The 18,406-nt window shown below is 53.5% G+C and overlaps 1 protein-coding gene across 8 annotated transcripts; it reads left to right on the top strand.

Moving 5' to 3' along the window:
* Positions 1–1,210: 1,210 nt before the first annotated feature.
* Positions 1,211–18,401, top strand: Ninac (STKc_myosinIII_N_like and MYSc_Myo21 domain-containing protein ninaC). 8 transcript variants are annotated; one of them, XM_076802058.1, is made up of 24 exons: positions 1,212–1,429; positions 6,119–6,342; positions 6,408–6,589; positions 8,023–8,127; positions 10,508–10,899; positions 10,962–11,052; positions 11,128–11,223; positions 11,290–11,475; positions 11,562–11,750; positions 11,812–12,011; positions 12,180–12,520; positions 12,596–12,806; positions 12,892–13,033; positions 13,126–13,587; positions 13,663–13,952; positions 14,017–14,276; positions 14,513–14,587; positions 14,750–14,931; positions 15,011–15,216; positions 15,645–15,745; positions 16,169–16,389; positions 16,463–16,668; positions 16,751–16,832; positions 16,990–18,401. In XM_076802058.1, the coding sequence occupies exons 2-24, from the start codon at positions 6,147–6,149 to the stop codon at positions 17,317–17,319; spliced, it is 4,746 nt and encodes a 1,581-aa protein (XP_076658173.1). In that variant the 5' UTR covers positions 1,212–1,429; positions 6,119–6,146; the 3' UTR covers positions 17,320–18,401. The 8 variants fall into 8 exon arrangements, 6 of the variants coding, with proteins under 6 accessions (XP_076658173.1, XP_076658178.1, XP_076658174.1 ...); XR_013083599.1 differs by lacking the exon at positions 16,990–18,401 and having other exon boundaries at positions 1,211–1,429; positions 16,257–16,389; XM_076802059.1 differs by lacking the exon at positions 15,645–15,745 and having other exon boundaries at positions 1,215–1,429; positions 16,257–16,389; positions 16,990–18,398.
* Positions 18,402–18,406: the final 5 nt, after the last annotated feature.

The following is an 18,406-nucleotide window of genomic DNA, read 5'->3' as shown; positions in this document are numbered from 1 at the left end:
TGGATTCGTACGACCTTCTTTCCCATCGATCGAACGATAAATTGTCTCCCGTTACAACCTTGGGAAAATCTGTGTCAATCCCTCTTACGTGCCGAACGAAACACGACCACCGTTCCGATATCGGAACGAAACCGTGAGACGCGTGTTTCCCGCCGTTGCGTGTCTCGTTGCGATTCGATTGATCGCGCGAGCCGCGAGAATCCGCGGAAACTGTTTAGTCCGCGAACCCCGACATCCGATCGTTCGCGAGCTCGAGCTCGAGTTCGAGTTCGAGTCCGAGCTCGGCTCGACGAATCGAATCGACCCGCTTCAAATCCCTGGAACTCAACGACGGCAAATTAGGTTTTCCGGTCTATACGCGATGACTAGAATTCCGATTAGATTAGCTCCGAAATCGGACGAGGATTCGCATAATCGTGTTTTACGCGGATCGGTGAACACCGCGACGTCGACCCCCGATAATCCGGAATATTACCGAGACAGTTTTCAGTAGGTTCTCGATCGACGGTGGGAATCTCTCGGCATGCGCTGAACCCTTTTGTTTTTCGTTTTTCGTTTTAGCGTAATTGCGCTCGGCCTCTCCTCTCGGGCGAGGAAGACGAAAATCACGGAAACGCGACGCAAGAAGACGCGTCCTCGCATTAAAACCGCGGCTCCCTTTGACAACTGCGCCAGCCAGGACGACCCTGAAGAAGCCGCGATAAAGCGCATTAATTTATCGCACGACCCTCGGGAGATCTTTTTCAAGGCGCATCGATCCGTCCAACGAGATTAGAACCGGGAGCACGACGCAACGCTTTTTACCGCTAAATGGGTACCCGCGCACCGCGACCACAATTACCTATGCCCGCGTACCTCTGCGCTTCTACCGATTCTCGACACGTTCGCCTCGTCTCCGTCGGATCGGAAACGGAACGGAACGGTACAGAACGAGGCTAGGCTATCGTCGATCGTATAGCGTCGACCGCAGTCGATTAATAGGCAAAGCCCTCCTTCCTCTCTGGAATCGCGACGACGAAATTCGTCGGAGCGGAAAAAGAAGAAATTTCCGGGGGAGAAAGGAGAAAAAAGCGTGCACGAGGGGAAGAGGGGAGAAGGGAGAGAAAAAAAGATAAAGAAAGAGAAGAGAGATCCGCGAAGACAAAGACAGAGAGAGAGAAAGAGAGCGTCGGAGCTGGACGACGATCTCGGGGACGAAATCAATGAGCTAACAGGCTTGCGAGTTAGCAGTTAGTTAATTAAGTCGGCGTTATTGGATCATGGAAGCCAAGCACCCCTCCCCAGTAGCACCCCCTCGACGCAATCGTGACTACACCGCCCTACACGAGCGTCGTAGAGCTCGGCTCTTACTCCGGCACACGAGCGTTGCGAGCATTGCGAGGGTGGACGCCGTAGGGCTTGCACAACCTCCCAGACGTTTTAATTAGAGGTGAGTTTCATCGTGCGCCACGCTAAGAGCACCCGTTACCACTCCCTTACGAGTAAGTGTTTTGCACCTTCCGCGGAAACCCCTTCGTTCCGTTCGTCGCTAGATCTTGTACACAGGGCCGAGTCCTCTTTGCCGCCTGAGCCGACATCGCCGACTTCGCCGGCTCTAGCCAATCGCGGGAAAACAAACTGTCAAGAACGTACACGGTCCCTGCGTAATTAGCCGCGTTTCGGCTTCGAGACTACGAAGACTGCGAGAACGATTCCGATCCGCTCGGTCGCCGCGCTGCACCGTCTCCGAGCAACCTGGAACACGCTCGTCCAAATTTGGAAGGCAATCGCGAGCAACCGCGGGACAGTTGGACGATATTCGGTCCGATCGGGGAGCCACCGCGGTGCCTGTGGCCTGCCACGACCAGCCGACCCCCTCGAGATGCCAGAACGTCGCGACAATCTGCACCGAGCCCGGTCACCGAGACTTTATCGCTTTCGGATCGCGAATAATGCCGCAATTAACAAGTTTCGCTCGACAGGTCCGAGTAGAAAGTGAGAGGGGGGGTGCCGGGGGAGGAGAGAGACGAACAAGGAAAGGAGAGACAGAGGAAGGAGAACGGCCTCCCACGGGAGGAGCTGGAGGAGGAGGAGGAGGAGGAGGAGGAGAACAGAAGGACGAGAGAGCAGAAGAAAGGAAAAAGAGAAAAAGGGGGAGGGGAAAAGAGAAAAAGAGAAGAAGAGAAAAGGTGGTGTATACGCGAGGTGCTTTACGTTCCACGGTGCGCGTCTCCGAGGTGCCGGAACATGTGTTTCTGGATGTTTTGCGAGGAGCCCGGGAAAAAGAGAGAAACGGAGGGGAGAGAGAGAGAGAGAAATAGAGAGTAAGAGAGGGAGTCGGTATCTCTCTCTCTTTCTATCGCTCTCTTTCTCTCTCGCGAAGCGGTACAGGTATCGGAGGTAAATCCAAGGCAGGTGTCGTCTCGAGCCAACTTCGGTCGAGCAAGAACGACGAAGACGGACACACGCGGTCGTTCGACCGACGTATCGGTATTTCCGACGGGAACGCGATGGTAGACGGAGACAGAGAGAGTGAAAAAAAACGTCGAGATACATTGTGGTAAGACAAGAAGAACGAGAACGAGGAGGAGATCGACGACGACGGGCGACGACGACGACGAGGTGGAGAAGAAGGAGCGGGAGCGGGAGCGGGAGCGGGAGGAGGAGGAGGGAATCGCAAGCGCGAGCCGGGAGGCCGAGAAGAATATAGCGGAAAGTTAAATGTTGCATGAGCTTCGGGGAAGAAGAACAGCGGCGAGATTCCCGGTATCGATTAACCCCCTGACGGAAATAACGTACGACCGGCATGGAAGCAGCGATTTTTCGCGATCCGAGCTCGATCGCGAGAACACCGACACCTCCGCCACGGAATCTCAAAGAGGAGAGGACAAGCGCGTTATCTGCCGAAAGGATCGATCGTTCGGGGATCTGTAAAAGGTCCGAGAGAGAAGGATCCGAGGCGCAAGAAGCGGAAGCCTCGTGCCTCGCGGACGGAGCGTCGATATCGTCGCGAGCAAACCTACGTCTCGATACCACTTTTTCCATCGTCGGTGAACGCCACGGTGAGCGCACGATCCAGCCACGGACAAGGACCGCGAACGCGCGCCGTTGTCGCGTTTCACATTTCACGTTTCACGCATTTCGCGTTTCGAGCCGAAGGGAAGCCGAGTCTCCGAATCGAGAGGCCAATTCGATTAGCGTCTACTAGTTTTTCCGGGTAATCGGTCGCGTCTCGTCTCGTCCGACCGTATCGACCATCGAGACTTCGACTCGGAGCCCGAGTCGATTGCGCGTCCTGCCGAGGAAGCACCGCTCGCGGGACCGCCAAGAGAAACGCGAGAGAACGGGCCACTTGTCACCAAGTTTACCGTACTTTCCGGCGAAAGGAGTGTCGAACCCTTTTCAACCGGCCCGAACCGGTCGGCTGCCGATCGTTTTCGGCTTCTGCGCCTCCTTTTCTTTCTCTTTTTCGCCTTGTTCGTCCACCGCCACTACCGTTGCTGCTTCTTCCCAGGGATTCGCGGTGCTAACATTCCGCCGCTATAGCGGGGGACCCACCTCTCGGCCAACGAATATCAACTTTCCCACAGCTCGTTTCGGAGAGCGCGCATTCGAAACTCGGAACTCCGCCCCTCTTTCGTTTCGCTTCGCTTAGTCTTATCGAGAGCGAAGGGAGGAAAACGAACCTGACGAGAAATAGGTCGATCGGGCCCGAGATGCCCGAAGGAGTCAACGTGGGACCCCGTGTGCGCCGCGGCAGACACGGAACACGGAACACGTCGAGGACCACGACGAGGAGGAATGTCGTTTCGAAGAAAATCGTCCTCGGGCCCCTCGATTTTCGATCGAGCCGTTCGTCCGGGCGAGTTCGTGCGCGAAACTTTCCCACAACGACCAGCGTTTCGTCGCCCCCACGCTCCTTCCCTTTTAAAGAGCTCGAGCCCTGCACGGGTTCGCGATCCTCCGCCGAACGAGGACAGCGGACACGGAGGAGGAACGGAGAGGGACGAACACGAGAGGAGAGAAAGAACCGATGGGCCGAGTGGCACGGAAAGCTTTTTCTGAAATCACAGGACCCGTCCTAACCACCGGTACTCTTCTCTCTTTCTTCTGGCTCGGCGTTCTCGCGGCGCACGGTCGAGCATCAATAATTTAACGCCCTGCCGTACCAATAAACCTACACGGCTCGACTCTCGGCATCGCACCGCACGGCGCGGCGCGGTACGATACGAGCGGATTCGCGCAACGAGGAAAAGGAAGAACACCGCCGAGAAAACCGAACGAGTCGAGAGCCTCGGTGCAGCCTCGTATCGCATGCGACCGCGCCAGAACGGAACAGAACAGAACCGAACCGAACCGAACAGAGGAGAACAGAACAGAACAGAGGAGAACAGAAGAGAACAGTGAGGACATCGTGGATCAACCAGAGTTTCTTACGTGCGTCTGTTCACATATAGTCAGTGACGCGTCGCCTCTCTCCCTCCGTGTCTCTCTCACCCTTCTTCCACCCTGTTCGCCTCTCTCGCACCCTTTCTCCCTTTCCCTTTCCCTGTTCGATTACAAGCGGCAAGAAGCGGCAGGAAGCAGCATTACACGAGACACGTCGCGCCGACAAATCGACGGATTATGCCGGACGAGCGCCGACCCACCGGGAATAAATGAATTGGCTAACGACGCGAATCCTCTCATTTCTCGCCCCTCTTTCTCGTCCCTCCCAGTCCTCTTCTCTTTCTTCCTTTCGTTTTCCTCGCGTCGCGGCGTGTTACAGCGTGTTGCGGCGGCGGCGGCGACGACTCGATTCTATGGAAACGGTCGCGACGTTTAAACGTTTCGCAGGGGTGGTTTGCAGTCGTCGCGTCGCGTCGCGCCGCGCCGCGGTCGATCGTTGCCGCCGAAACGGTTGCGGGGACGGTTTCGAGTCTTCGAAGCTTATCAACTGCCAGCACGCCGATCGAGAGGAAAGGAGTTTCGCCCTCCGTATATGTACGTGTGTCTGCGAAGCTAGAAGCGCATCGATCGGTCGCGTCTTTGCCAAAGCGGCTAAGCGAGCCACCCGTTACCCACGGACTCTCGTAACCCATTAAATACTCTTACGCAATCCGTGGGATCCGATAAATGGGATATGTATTAGCTTGCAGCGTTTCCGCAGCCGTACAAGTACACCGGCTGGGGCGCGGACAGCGAGAGAAAATAGCGGCGAGACGGCCGCGCGAGCGCGCGCACCTTCGCCTTTGTAGTCGATAACGATTTCGGTTTTCGATTCATTCCGGATCAATCTGTTGAAATCGAGCAGGTTCTTCGCAATCCCGTCGAAATCCACGGAGAAGCAGCTTGGGAGCCGTGGTCGTCGTCGAACCTCTCCAGGCCTGGATGACGCGAAAGGCCCGCGAACTTGTGTTGCTCTCGCACGCGAGAGCGCATCGTCCCACGAGAGGGACGCTGAATCACGTTCTCGAGCCGGCTAGGATATCTTTCCGCGGCTTTAGGCATCCCTCGTCGAAGCTTTCAGGAAGCGAGCTACTAATTAGCGATTACCACTCGTTCACGCGGCACTCGAGAGAGAATATAATTAGCACTCACCTTTGTGCCGATGCGCCGTGAGGCCCTCGACCGGCCGAACCTGGCCTCTCGTAAAAAATCCTGTGGAGCGTTCGTTTCAACTCGAAGAGTCATTCTCGACCTTCCCGTCGTAGTCGTCGTCGTCGTCGTCGTCGTCGTCGTCGTCGTGGTTCGAACACTGATGGAAAGAGGCGAGCCCCGGTCCTGTTTTCCCGTGAGCCCGTGAGCCCGTGAGCGCGACGACCTCCTCGTGTCCTCCCGTTCTTCGTGTACCGCTCCATCGACGACGAGCACTTCAGCCTGGAAACGAGAACGAGATTAACGAACTCTTTGTCGTGTGCAGCATCCGCCACACGGGCTGCGTCCCGCGGACTTTGCTTTTTCGTTTTTTTTCATCAGCCGATACGCGGCTCGATTGTCACCGTTTAAATTTTATTCCTCGATGCCTTCTCTTTCCGCCGATCGGCTCGACAACGCGATTGCTCGTTCGATCGTTTCGAACGAGCGCCCGATTATCACGCTCGATTTCGTCCGCGAACACCAGCTCGACGCGACGTCTTCTGTTTCTCGTCGCTTTCAGGCGGAGAGACGGTGGTACGCCTCGAAAAATGAACGATTATGGCTACGGCAAGAGACGGGGCGGAGGAAGCAGAAGCGAGGACGGCGAGTACGAGGAACGGGACAGAAGGACCAACCTGCAACGACTGGACAGCGTCCAGGACCCCGGGAAACGATACCTTCTGAGAGAGTGCATCGGTTCCGGCGTCTGCGGAGACGTCTTCGAAGCTATCGATCAGCATGCGGGTACTATCGATAATGTTCCAAGAATTTTTAGAAACAGGTGTTCGAATTACGGCTGGGTTCCGCAGGTAACAAGAAGATCGCGGTCAAAGTGCAAAAGCTGACGGCCGAGTCGCAGCCGTTCATCGTGGAGGAGTACAAGGTCCTGCGAGATTTAGCGTCCCACCCGAACCTGCCGGACTTTTACGGGATTTATCGGAGGAGGTCCGGGAAGAAGACCGAGTACGATCAAATATGGTTCGTCATGGAGGTAAGTAAGACCTGTACCGAACGATTTGCGGCGATGCGACCGACGCCGAGGGTACATCATTATTGTCACGATCGGCATCCCGGTTATTTATATCGCGAGCGCGATATCGCGTCGAGACGGCAATCGACGTCCAAGTATATCCGTACCGGCGCTCCTTTAACATCATAATTCTCCCGGGGGAAAAACGAAAAGCTCGGTGATCGAGAACAGACACGAAACACGCCAGGGTGAGGGTGATCGGGGGCGGAGGGGTCCTGAAAGAGAGAGAAAGAGAGAGTGAGAGAGAGAGAGAGAGAGTGAAAGAGACACGGGGGAGGAGGTGAAGAACGAGCGAGAGCAGAAGGAGGTGAAAGAGAAGGAGGAGAAGGAGGAGGAGAAAGAAAAAAAAAAGAGAAAACGAATGCAGCGGCGAGGGAAGAGTTGCTGTACGTACCCATGCCAGGACCCGGAGGCAATTTCAAGCATTTGAGACGGTCGAATACACGGATAATTTACGACACGCGCGGCCATTAAACAATCATTAAACTCGTTCGTGTACGCAGGTGAGCCCTGGCACGTCGCGGCCCTAATTTACGGGTGGACCTCCGCGGTGCGCACGAAACATTATTACTTATCTCGAGCAAAGCGTCGATATTCGATTTAACGTTTACGCGTACACCGCTCGCCTATCCCAGCGGTCGTCGCGACGGACCAGACACGAGAGGCAGCAGCGATCAGCGAAACGTTACCGACGAAAAAGCGGTCGATCCGAGAGCAAACTCTCTGCCCACCGAAATTTCCTCGGCCGGGCTGTGCAAAACCGGGCTGTGCAAAGAAACAGATGTGCAATAAGAAGACGTCGCGGGGATTTTGCGAGTCGATCGACTCGAGTAAAAAGCTCGTAAAGGTTCACCGACGCGAGGCCAAACTGGAAGAAAGGGGGCCCCGGGGACGGGTCGAAAAAGAGGAACGACACGCAACGACAATGTGGCGAAGATTTATCGGCGACCGTCTTCCATATCGCATCACGGCCGAATTTTACGGGCACGTACAGAAACGGTCGGCAGTAGTAGACCAAGTTTTCGTGTTGCGATCGTTCCGCGCCCTCGAAAGAATGTATCGCGTGCTGGCGAAGCCCGTCCCGAAGCTCGAACATCGAAGCTTCTCCCCGTCGCGTCGCGTCGCGTCGTCGCGGCCGGAATTCTTCGCCGTGAAATTGTACCGAGACGAATTCATAAGAATGCTTGGGCATAATTAGAAATTGTAGAGACGCGGACGCGCGAGATCCCCGCGAGATTAGAGCCGTTGTCTTAAAATCAGAACCTCGAGGTCTCGTGCAATTACGTCAAATGAAACTCCGTGGCGAATCGCCGATTTAAATTGCTTCCGCAATCTCGCGGACAAACGCGAACCGTTGTCGCGGCGAATAATCGCGTTGCATTTGCGATTTCCAGCTATGCGACGGCGGAACCGCGCTGGACCTTGTCAGGGGACTCATCGCCATGGACAAGAAGCTGCGCGAGGAACACATAGGCCACATACTGAGGGAGGTGATCAAGGTAAATTTCGGAAAGCGATCTGTCCGCGCGAGACGACGCGGTGCTAGTAGCCGGAGAGTAGCTTGCCGAGGGAGAAGACGTTATTACGAAGCAATTATACCGGCCGGTGTGATGCCGCTTTTGTCTCTCGCTGTCATTACGATACGTTCATAGGCGTCGCAAGTCGAGCACGGTTTGCGGGGAACATCGACCAAGCGAAACGAGCGTCCGATCGGTAGCCGGAGCAACGCGATCCGAACCGTTGCGCAGTTTCTGCTCGCGACGAGATAACTCGCTCGATTCTTCGGCATTCTGGCGAGAGCATTCGCGTTTACGTGCGCGCTAAATCGGAGAACGCGAAGGATCGCGGGAGACGCGCGTCAATGGGCCGCATTCTACCGCGTATAAATTACAAATAAGACAGGCGAGATGGCTCGCTAATTAACCTGCTCGCAAATGAAAGGCTGCCCGCTCGTTCGCCCTTCTCCGATGTTGGCGCAGCCATCTCTCGACTTTCTGTTCTCGGCTCGCGTTCACGTTCACGTTCACGTTCGCGAAACACGGCATCAACGCGCCGTGAAACACTTCCGTTCCGTTCTCCGCGTTCGAGGGAACCTCGGCGTTACGGTACGTTTATGCTGGAGCTGCGATAAACGATCAAAGCAAACGATGAAAGCGAGGCGTATAAATGCATCCTATTCTTGTGTAATGAAAATGTTTACTGTATCGAAGCAGCAGCGGGCATAGTTTGCCGGATAATCAGCAATACAAAAGACGAGTATCACTTTTGTTTCGCTATCGTTGTGGAATCAGAAAGACAGAAATCATCGTAACAGATTTATTTTGGATAAGTTGCGAGATGAAATAAACGATGAAACTCTCTCCAAAATTCCCACGTACACTTATTCCCATGTACATACTGTTTAGCGGAGCTCGAAGGTAATAATTGCGCTTCGAGATCGCTTGTGTTCGAGAGACGGAAATTGTACTAGTACCAGGACTCCGCTGTGAACGGCTAGAGGAAGGCATTTTTATAGCTTCTGTTGTAGCTTCTATCGCAGCAGCAACGTAAACGTACCCCTACTCGTACCGAGACAAAGAGCAACGGGGGATGGAGCGAGAAACGCGAAAGAGACACGTACGAGTCGCGAGCGAATTGCAAACGTTTCCCGTCCCGAGATCTGTAATTTTCCTAGGGAAACGATTCGCTCGGACGCGATGAGGTAATGTTCTATAATTCCGTCCTCCGTCCCCGCGGAATATAATTTCGCGTAATGCTGTGCGAGACGTTCCGGCCGCCTCCATTTGTCGCGCAGCCACCGGTTACTCGTTTCGAATGGAAACCGAGAAGGAAACGATTCGGAAAAAATCCTCAAGACCGAAGTGGACGGGTGTCATTTGCCCGTCAAACGCCGCAACCTGCTCGGCGAGGCGCGGAATGCCGCGGCGGTGTCGAGGGTAGAACGCTCGTTTCCGTTTCGAATCGTGCGTCGCCTCGCGTTCTATCCCTTCCGGTTGGCACCGTGGATCCGAGAGCTCGATCCGCGGTTCGTATCGCGACGATCTCGGCAAAAACGCTGGACCGCGTAAAATCGATGGGTTCTGCTAATTATCTTCGCCGTGGGAACTCCGCGAACCCGATCCCTTCGAATCCGCCGTGCTTTCCATCTTGGACTCGCGGCGCTCGTCAACCTATCGGTGCGAGTTCATCCTATTAACGATCAACGGACGAATCGAAGGGATCGCGCTCGGAGAACGATCGACGCGTTTTCTGTTGGCGGTGTGCTTCGAGGATCGTGCTGCGGCCAGTTTGTCGCTAAATCATTGCGCGAGCCCGCGTTTCGAGTATAGCACGCGCACGCACTTCTCGCGCTCCTCGTCTCGCCGATGCTGTTCTCTCTCTCTCTCTCTCTCTCTCTCTCTCTCTCCCTTCGCTCGTTCCAGCATCCTTTCTCGTAAAGCGCACGCAACCCCTTCTGCCTCTTCTCCTCGTCTTCTTCTTCTTCTTCTTTTCCTTCCGTCGCTCTCCTCGTCTCGTTCGCCTCGGCGAAGTTCTCCTTCTTGTTCGCGTTTTGGTACGTGTTCCATGGAGCCAGTAGCGATTCGTCCACGGTCGCTCGTGCGGTAAATCAGGCCACGTTGACGTTTAATGCCGGCAAATTACACGCGAAATAAATGCTGGCGAGGAACGAGGCACCGGCATGTCTACCGCCGGCGAAATCGCAGCTAAGGGAAACCTTAGAGGAGAAGAAAGCCGGGCCGGGCCGAGGCTGCTCGATCGAGCTTTCTCTCTCGTTCGTCGCCCTGCCCTCCTCGTTTATTCTTCGCCGCGAATTAGTTTACCACCCGATATCTCCGGGCTTTGCTAACGAGTCGCGAGATCAATCCTCTCGTTCCTCAGGCAGTCATGTATCTGCACGAGAACAACGTGATGCACCGTGACATACGCGCCAGCAATGTCCTGCTGACCAGAGAAGGAGAGGTGAAGCTGGTCGATTTCGGGCTCTCGAGATCGATTCAGGGCGAAATGGGGAAAAGGTACACGTGCGTCGGCTCACCGTGCTGGATGGCACCGGAACTCGCGGTCAGCAAGGAGAACAGCTCCAGCAACGGTTACGGAACTCGTGCCGACGTCTGGGCGATCGGGATCACGGCGATCGAACTGGCCGACGGGAAACCACCCTTCCAGGACATGCACCCCACCAGGGCACTCTTCCAAATCGTCCGCAACCCTCCGCCGAATCTCTACAGGCCGTCCAATTGGACACAGAACTTCAACGACTTCATTGCAGAGTACGTACGTCTCCGACCTGTTACCAGTGAATACGAAACTAGGAACCTCTACGTTCTTCCAGGTGTCTCGAAAAGAACCCCGACAACAGACCCTTCATGCCCGAGATATTCGAGCATCCTTTCCTGTCGGAACTACCCGACAACGACTACTTGGTAATGTATTCTCCTATCAAGCTTCCAGACCGTAGACGAAAAAGAGAATAGATGTACTGATACAGCGATTTTCAGAAAGCGCAAGAGCTCAAGGTGATGATGATGGACGCCTGCCCGAAGGGCAAGCTAGAGAGGAGAGCGGAAGTGCTGGTTCAAAGAGGATTCCTCAAGGTAAGACGCGCTTCAATGTTCGAATTCGAGCTGTTGTCGCACGAGGTTAAACGCTCGTTGTCGCAGACGCATCAAACCGATCCTCTGGAGCCGATGTTCATGGAAGACGTCGCGGCGCTCGAATCGCTGACCGAGGACACGATCTTGGACGAGCTCCACGAAAGACTGAGGCAAGGCTACTTCCACAACTTCGTCGGGGACATTCTCCTGATCCTGAATCCGAACGAGCAGCAGGATATTTACGGATCCGACGTAAGCGAACGCCGACGATCAGGACACGATGATCGCAGAACGCAGAAAGTTGAACCTTGAAAAGCTAACTCGCGTTCGGGTTGCAGTACCACACCAAGTACCAGTTCAAATCGCGGTCGGACAACGCGCCGCACATCTACTCCGTGGCCGACAGCGCTTACCAGGACGTGTTGCACAACGAGGAAGCTCAGAACGTTTTGCTGGCGGGCGAGAGCAATTCCGGCAAGACGACCAACATGCTGCACCTGATTCGACACCTGATGTACCTCGGCAAAGTGCGTAGAATCGTCGTCCCGAAAGATTTTCTCACCGGACACGGTCGTTCTTCCGTTTCAGAGCTTGCAAGACGTCGGGTCGAGAGTGTTCCGGGCGATCAAAGTGATCCACGCTTTCAGCAACGCGGCCACACCCCTGAATCCCAACTCGACCAGATGCATCCTGCAAATGCAGGCGACTTTCGGGTCCTCGGGGAAAGCGTCCGGCGGCATATTTTGGCTGTACCAGCTGGAGAAGTGGCGCGTCTCCACGCGGGACAGGTTGTTCGATCCAACAGTTTCCTTTCGATCCTTTCGAGCACGGTTTGGCCAGTGATTCAAACTTCTTTGCAGTTCATAATTTCCTAAAAAAAACGAAAGAGTCGTTAGAAGGTTTAGGATTTTCTAGGAGCAATAGTGCAAGGGGTTAATCAGAGGATCGCGTTACAGAAACCAATCGAACTTCCACGTGTTCTACTACTTCTACGACGGTCTGGACTCGATAAGCAAACTGAGCCAGTACCATTTACCTCCGGGGAGAAGGGCGCGATACCTTCGGATCAGCGACAAGGGAACGGAGCGGAAGCGATCGTTCAAAGTACGGAACGACCCGCGGGGTAACGTGGTCAAGTTCGACGAACTGAAGGAAAATCTAAGGATTCTGGAGATGGAGGAGTACTGCGAAACGATCTGGAAGACGTTGGCGGCGATCCTGAGCCTGGGCGAGATCCGATTCGTGGAAGGGAACAACGGGGAGGCCGAAATGGACAACAGCGAGCCGGCTAGCAGAGGTGTGTAAGAGACGAGTGCGAGCACACACGCGCGCGATCGAGTATCGCGGAAAGATTACAGATTTTGTGTCGCAGTGGCCACGCTGCTGAACCTTGACGAGAAAAAGTTCTCCTGGGCGCTGGTCAACTACTGCGCGATCGTGAAGGGCACCGTGGTACGCAGAAAGCACAGCTGCGACGAGGCGAAGGACGCGAGGGACGTGCTGGCCAACACGATCTACCAGCGGCTGGTCGACTGGATAGTGAATACCATCAATCAGAAGTTTACGGTTACCCGCGCATTATTGTGAGTTTCGACTCGGAATCGTGGATCCGCGGAGGCGCGAGAAGCGGGAGAGACGGTTAATTACGGTACGTCTGGGTTCTTTCAGCGGCGACAAGTACGCCATCAACGTGATGGATCTTTTCGGGTTCGAGTGCGTCGCGGTGAACCGGCTCGAGCAACTGATAGTGAACACCATGAACGAACAGATGCAGTGCTATTACAACCAAAGGGTGTTCGCCTGGGAAATGGTAAGTCCCGAGAGAGAAAATTCTTCGAGATTCGATACGACCTATCGAAAAATCTTGTTTTTGTTGCTCTCTGCAACGATCCTGGTTCGCAGCAAGAGCAAGAGGAGGAGGACATACCTGCGCAACGTTTGCACTTTTACGACAACAAAGACGCGATAGATCAGCTGATGAGCAAGGACAGGGGACTGTTCAGTATAATCGACGACGCGTCGAAAAACATGCTCGATTATCAGTACATTCTGAGCAAGGTGCAGCAACAGTCGAACAATCTGTTCGTCAAGCCGGTGAGCTCGCACGAGTTCACGGTCGCCCATTACACGGGCAAGGTGATGTACGACGCCAGCGAGATAGCCGAGAAGAATCGGGACTTTGTTCCGCCCGAGATGATCGAGACGTTCAGGCAGTCGAGCCTGGTGCCGATCAAGGAGATGTTCACCAACAAGCTGACCAAGTCCGGCAACCTGACCATCGTCGTTGAGCATCCGAAAGTCGCCGAGAAGAAGACCAGCAAAGGGAAATGGGGTGCTCTGATGCAGGAGACCTCCAAGCCGAGAGTGAGTGTTCCCTCTGCGAATAATTATCTGTAACAGAGGAAAGTCAACTAGACTAATTTTCGTTTTGCCAAGCAGAAGTTTAACACCGCGTCGCGAGGACAATATTCGCAAACGAGGAAGGTCAGGACATCCGGGTCCACGTTCAAAGCGGTCAGCCTCGAGATCCTGAAGAACCTCTCGAGCGGCGGTGCAAGCGGCGGGATTCACTTCGTCAGGTGCATCAGATCGGACCTCGAAGGAGCGCCTCGCGGCTTCTACAGAGAGGTCGTGAGACAGCAGATCAGAGCGTTGGCGATTCTGGACACCGCGAAAGCCAGGCAACGCGGATATCCGTGCAGGATATCATTTCAAGAATTCCTTCGGAGGTAACCGCGATAAACGCCCACCGTCGACAACCGTAGACCGTCTGATCGCGTGCTGTCTCTTCAGGTACCAGTTCCTCGCGTTCGATTTCGACGAGAACGTGGAAATAACGAAAGACAACTGCCGGCTGCTCTTGATCCGACTGAAAATGGAGGGCTGGATGATCGGAAAGACCAAGGTCTTCCTCAAGTATTACAACGAGGAGTATCTGTCGCGCCTGTACGAGACGCAGGTGAAAAAGATCATAAAGGTTCAGTGTATGATGAGAGCGTTCCTAGCGAAGAAGAACATGACGTCGAAGATCAAGGGAACCAAGAAAGAAGTTGGTAGGTAAACCGATCGTCGCGGAGAGCCAACGTTGGTGCGAGCCGATTCTCCTTTCCGACGTGACTATTAAAAGTACGTTTATCTTGGAGCTGCGACGAACGATCAAAGATGCATTCGTCGCAGCTCCGACACGAGCGTGTTCGAAGAGTCTACGTTCCCCTTCCCGTCTCTCTTTTTTTCAAGAGGCTCGTACGTTTTTTGCCCACTACGAGAAATTTAACGGGTATTGTTTCAGTGAAGCAAGCGTCATTAAAGAGGACGGAGACGACGGATATATCGGAGGAGGATGCGGCGCTGATATTGCAGAAAGGTAGGGTGCGCTAGGAACGACTCGCGTGGTATTCGAAAGAGATTTGATTTTTGACGAGCCTGATAGTCCGGGATGTTATCGTTCCTACCGATCCGTCGCGTCGCGTCGCGTCGACCGAGAAAATCTGATCGAACACGGTGCTTTCTATTCCCCGGGGAACAGCGTACAGGGGTCATGTAGTGAGGAAGGAGACCGCACCCCTTCTCGGCAAGACTCAAATGTCTCCGGAGACGATGGACATGATGAAGTTCTACAGCAGCAAATGGAGGTCGAAGAGCATGTTCCAAGTCCTCCTACGCTACCGTGCAGCCCGCTATCAAGACCTCGTGCAGTTCTCGCAACAAGTGAGCAACGATCTTTCTTTATCCGTGTAGTCGTTGAAACGATAAAGCTAAACTGAAACTCGGAAATTTGAAAACACAGGTGCACCTGTTCAATCAAGCGATAGTAGCGACTCTCGAGGCGACGAATGAACGAACGGTGTCATTGGGCAGGATCGACACGAATGTCTCACCGCAATCGTACCTAGGCCAGATGAAACCACCCCAAGTGCACAAGTTACCTTTCAACTTTTATAGCGAGTTACCCTTTTTCGATATGAAAACTACCAGGGAAATGAAAGGTCTTGGGTAAGTTGATTTGTTGGTCCGTTGTGTCGCGTCGTCCAAATCCCTCACGTTGACCGGATAGATAACTAATTGTTAGCGAAGCGATAGATATATATCATCCATCATTGATCTCTCATCGTGCCGTGCGTATATGTGTATTTACTAGTACAACCATCGCGTAGGACCGACGATTATTGATACTCTGTACAATCCCGACGTGCAATATCCACGTCTATGTATATTGCATATTACGTACTTGGGTAGTGATTTGCTTTTGTTTTCTCGCGCGCTTCGCGTTTCTGCCTTTTCCTTTTTTCGTTACGTTGCGCGCGGGCTGTTTTATCGTTGTTTTTTTCGCTCTCCGTTGTGTGCCGTCTCTATCGAAGTAAGTGTCGCTTATGACCTCTTCCGGAGACTTCTGGCGTCAACTGAGAAATACGTTCTCGCAGATCCGCGTCGTCTTTGGCGTCTGACGACGAGCACGAGGCCTGGGACGCGCCATTACGGAGACATACGGTGCCTTGGGCCATCAGGAACACTCGTACCAGAGGTGCCTATCACGTTTTGTTTTATCCGATCAGGACGCAGCGAGAATGACACTCGTCGTGAATCGTACGATTCTACGCTCGCGCGAAAGAAAACGCGCCATTTATCCCAAACACTATCTTCGACAATCGCTTTTCCCCTCCCTTGCTGCACGCGTTCGAGTCGGATCGACCGTTTCATTGAAATCGTTCCCTCCCAGGTCGATTCGTCGACATTCACGAAAACTCGATCGTCCGACTCGTCGCAATTTACCGTCAGACTACCATCTATCTGTCCCGCTTTCCAGTCGTGTGTTACTCGTAAGTGGACAACAATCGCGTAACCGTATTGATAGTAAGTGGATAACGATCGATTCTTTCGAGTGGCGACTGGTTTGTCCTCCGAGAGAGAGCTCACTTCTCCAATCGGATTGCTCTGCATTTTTCAGACGTCGAGGTGCAAACGACGAACTCGCCACATCGAGTGGCGCACTCGGGCACCGAGGGAAAGAGTCTGATCGACACTCCGTTTTCCAGAGACCCGAACACCTCGGTCCGATGCCCGCCGGAAAACACGTCCGGAAGCAGAATGGGTAGCTCCGGGTATCAACATCCTTCTTCGAGCAACCGTAGTCCCGCGCCATCTGCTAACGTTCATAATCCTCGCTCAGTAAGTCTCCCCCGGTGATTCTCGCCGATCGTTCCCGATCGCGCATCCTCCATCTCCGATCTCTCTTTTGCAGAACGATTACGATAGCATCGGGTCGACACGCTCTAGAAAAAACGCACCACCTCCGCCACTTCCGTTCGATCAGACACAACCACCCCCGCCCCGCACCGATCGTTTCAGTACGAATCCTCGAAGTAAAAGCAACGTGACCACCGGTAGCAACGATTGGGAATTCGACGACAGAACGAACAGAAACACCTCCTCCGGCAACCCTAATCGGTTTGATCGCGATTCCTACATAATCTCGGAGAACCCTCTAAAACGCGATCGAACTCCCTCTCGTTTTCTCTGTCTGTTGCAGCATCAATCCGATCCAGGAAATGCAGATGATGGGTCGCAAGAACAACAACGAGAACACGGACGAGCCGCCGTTCAACTTCCAGGTCAGAAGCCGAAGAAGTCATGCCGAAGCAACATCGAACAACTTTCTGTCGCCTTCCCCTTGCTTTACCGAACAAAAAGCTCGACGTTGCTTCAGCGTGGAAAACAGTAGCGTAGTATCAAAAGGGTTGTAGTTAACGGATTGGTTGGTTCGGGCAGGCTATGCTGAGGAAAACGAGTCACCAGCGGGCGTCGATGAAGCGCAATCCCGTCTACGATAGCTATTCTCCGTCACCACTGCCAGGTTCGGGATATCGCGGGAATCGCGAGACCGAATCGAACGTCGTCTACAGAAGCGGAGGAAGCCGCAGAGACTCGGCCGAGTGGAGTCCCAACGAGATGGTACGGATGTCCGAGAAGTACGGGAGGGAGGGAGCCTGGGGCGAGGACCGTGCCGAGGACAGAGGCAACGCTGCTACCTCGGATAGTGTCACCACCGCCGAGATTGCTCCGGGAATCGTTATCGAGGGTTACGTGGCCGAGTTGTAAAATTCGAGCCAACAACCGAAAAACTTCTTGCGCGTCGAACCAGAACAAAAACTGGACCAGTTGGAATTGCTAATACCGCGAGAAGGAAAGAGAAAGAGAGAGAGAGAGAGAGAGAGGGAGAGAGTGAGTGAGCGAGTGAGTGAGAAAGAGAGAGCGTGCGTGGAAAAAACGGAAGAGAAGCCCGAAAGATACCTGTAGCTGTCCCGACGGAAACAAATGCGCGGACTCGTATGATTCGAACGAACGATACCCCCAATCCACCAATGTTGCTGACTCGAAGAGAATTTCTTTTTACCTCCACAAAATATGTACATACGATATATTTTCTATTGCGTTTCTTCTCTGGTTTATAACAAAAATAGAAAACGGACTCTTCTATCGCCGTGGTCTTTTCGTCGGTGAGAACTTCTTTTGTAATTTCCGTACCTCGAGAAACCGTGAAGCCGGTGCATCTCTGTCCAATGTACAATAACTTTCGTCGAACACGTTTCCATTCAGACACGCGCCAAGTTTCTCCAACAGTTAGCAATGCTCCTTACCGACGCGAATATTTGATCGCTCTTTTCACATTGGCTGAACCAAGCGAAATCGCACGACCGACGTTTCGATACGCGTCGAACGAAAACGAAAAACCGATAACAAAACCTAAACGAATGCAAAAACAATTGTATCGGAGATATCCTGCGGCAGACAATCTCGAATAAAATTCTACGAACGATGGACGTTCGCGTCGTGCGACCGTTGCGAGGCTAGGGGTTATTAAAAATTCGTGTTGAAATTGTAAGCAGCGCCTTCGCACCCTTTTTATCGCACGCAACGGTGTTCATTTATCGAACCAATCTAACCAATTATCGTACGTAACCGACCGCAACAAATTACCGAAAAGTTTAGAACCCCGCACGATCGGTTCTAATAAAAGCACGAAAACTCCCGTCACTTTTACGAGCAAAAAGATATTCATCGAAGTTTCAATCGACTGATGCACTATACTGTCAAGAATATTTAAGAAGAAAACAAAAATAAACGATTCACAAAAACGCACGATCGTTCGCTTGATTACTTGGTCGCGTGAAACGGTCCTGCTCCT

The sequence above is a fragment of the Halictus rubicundus genome, chromosome 16 (genome assembly GCF_050948215.1).
Source record: "Halictus rubicundus isolate RS-2024b chromosome 16, iyHalRubi1_principal, whole genome shotgun sequence".
Lineage (NCBI taxonomy): Eukaryota > Metazoa > Arthropoda > Insecta > Hymenoptera > Halictidae > Halictus > Halictus rubicundus.
Note: the sequence above shows the minus strand (reverse complement) of the source record. Positions and strands in the feature narration are given on the sequence as shown.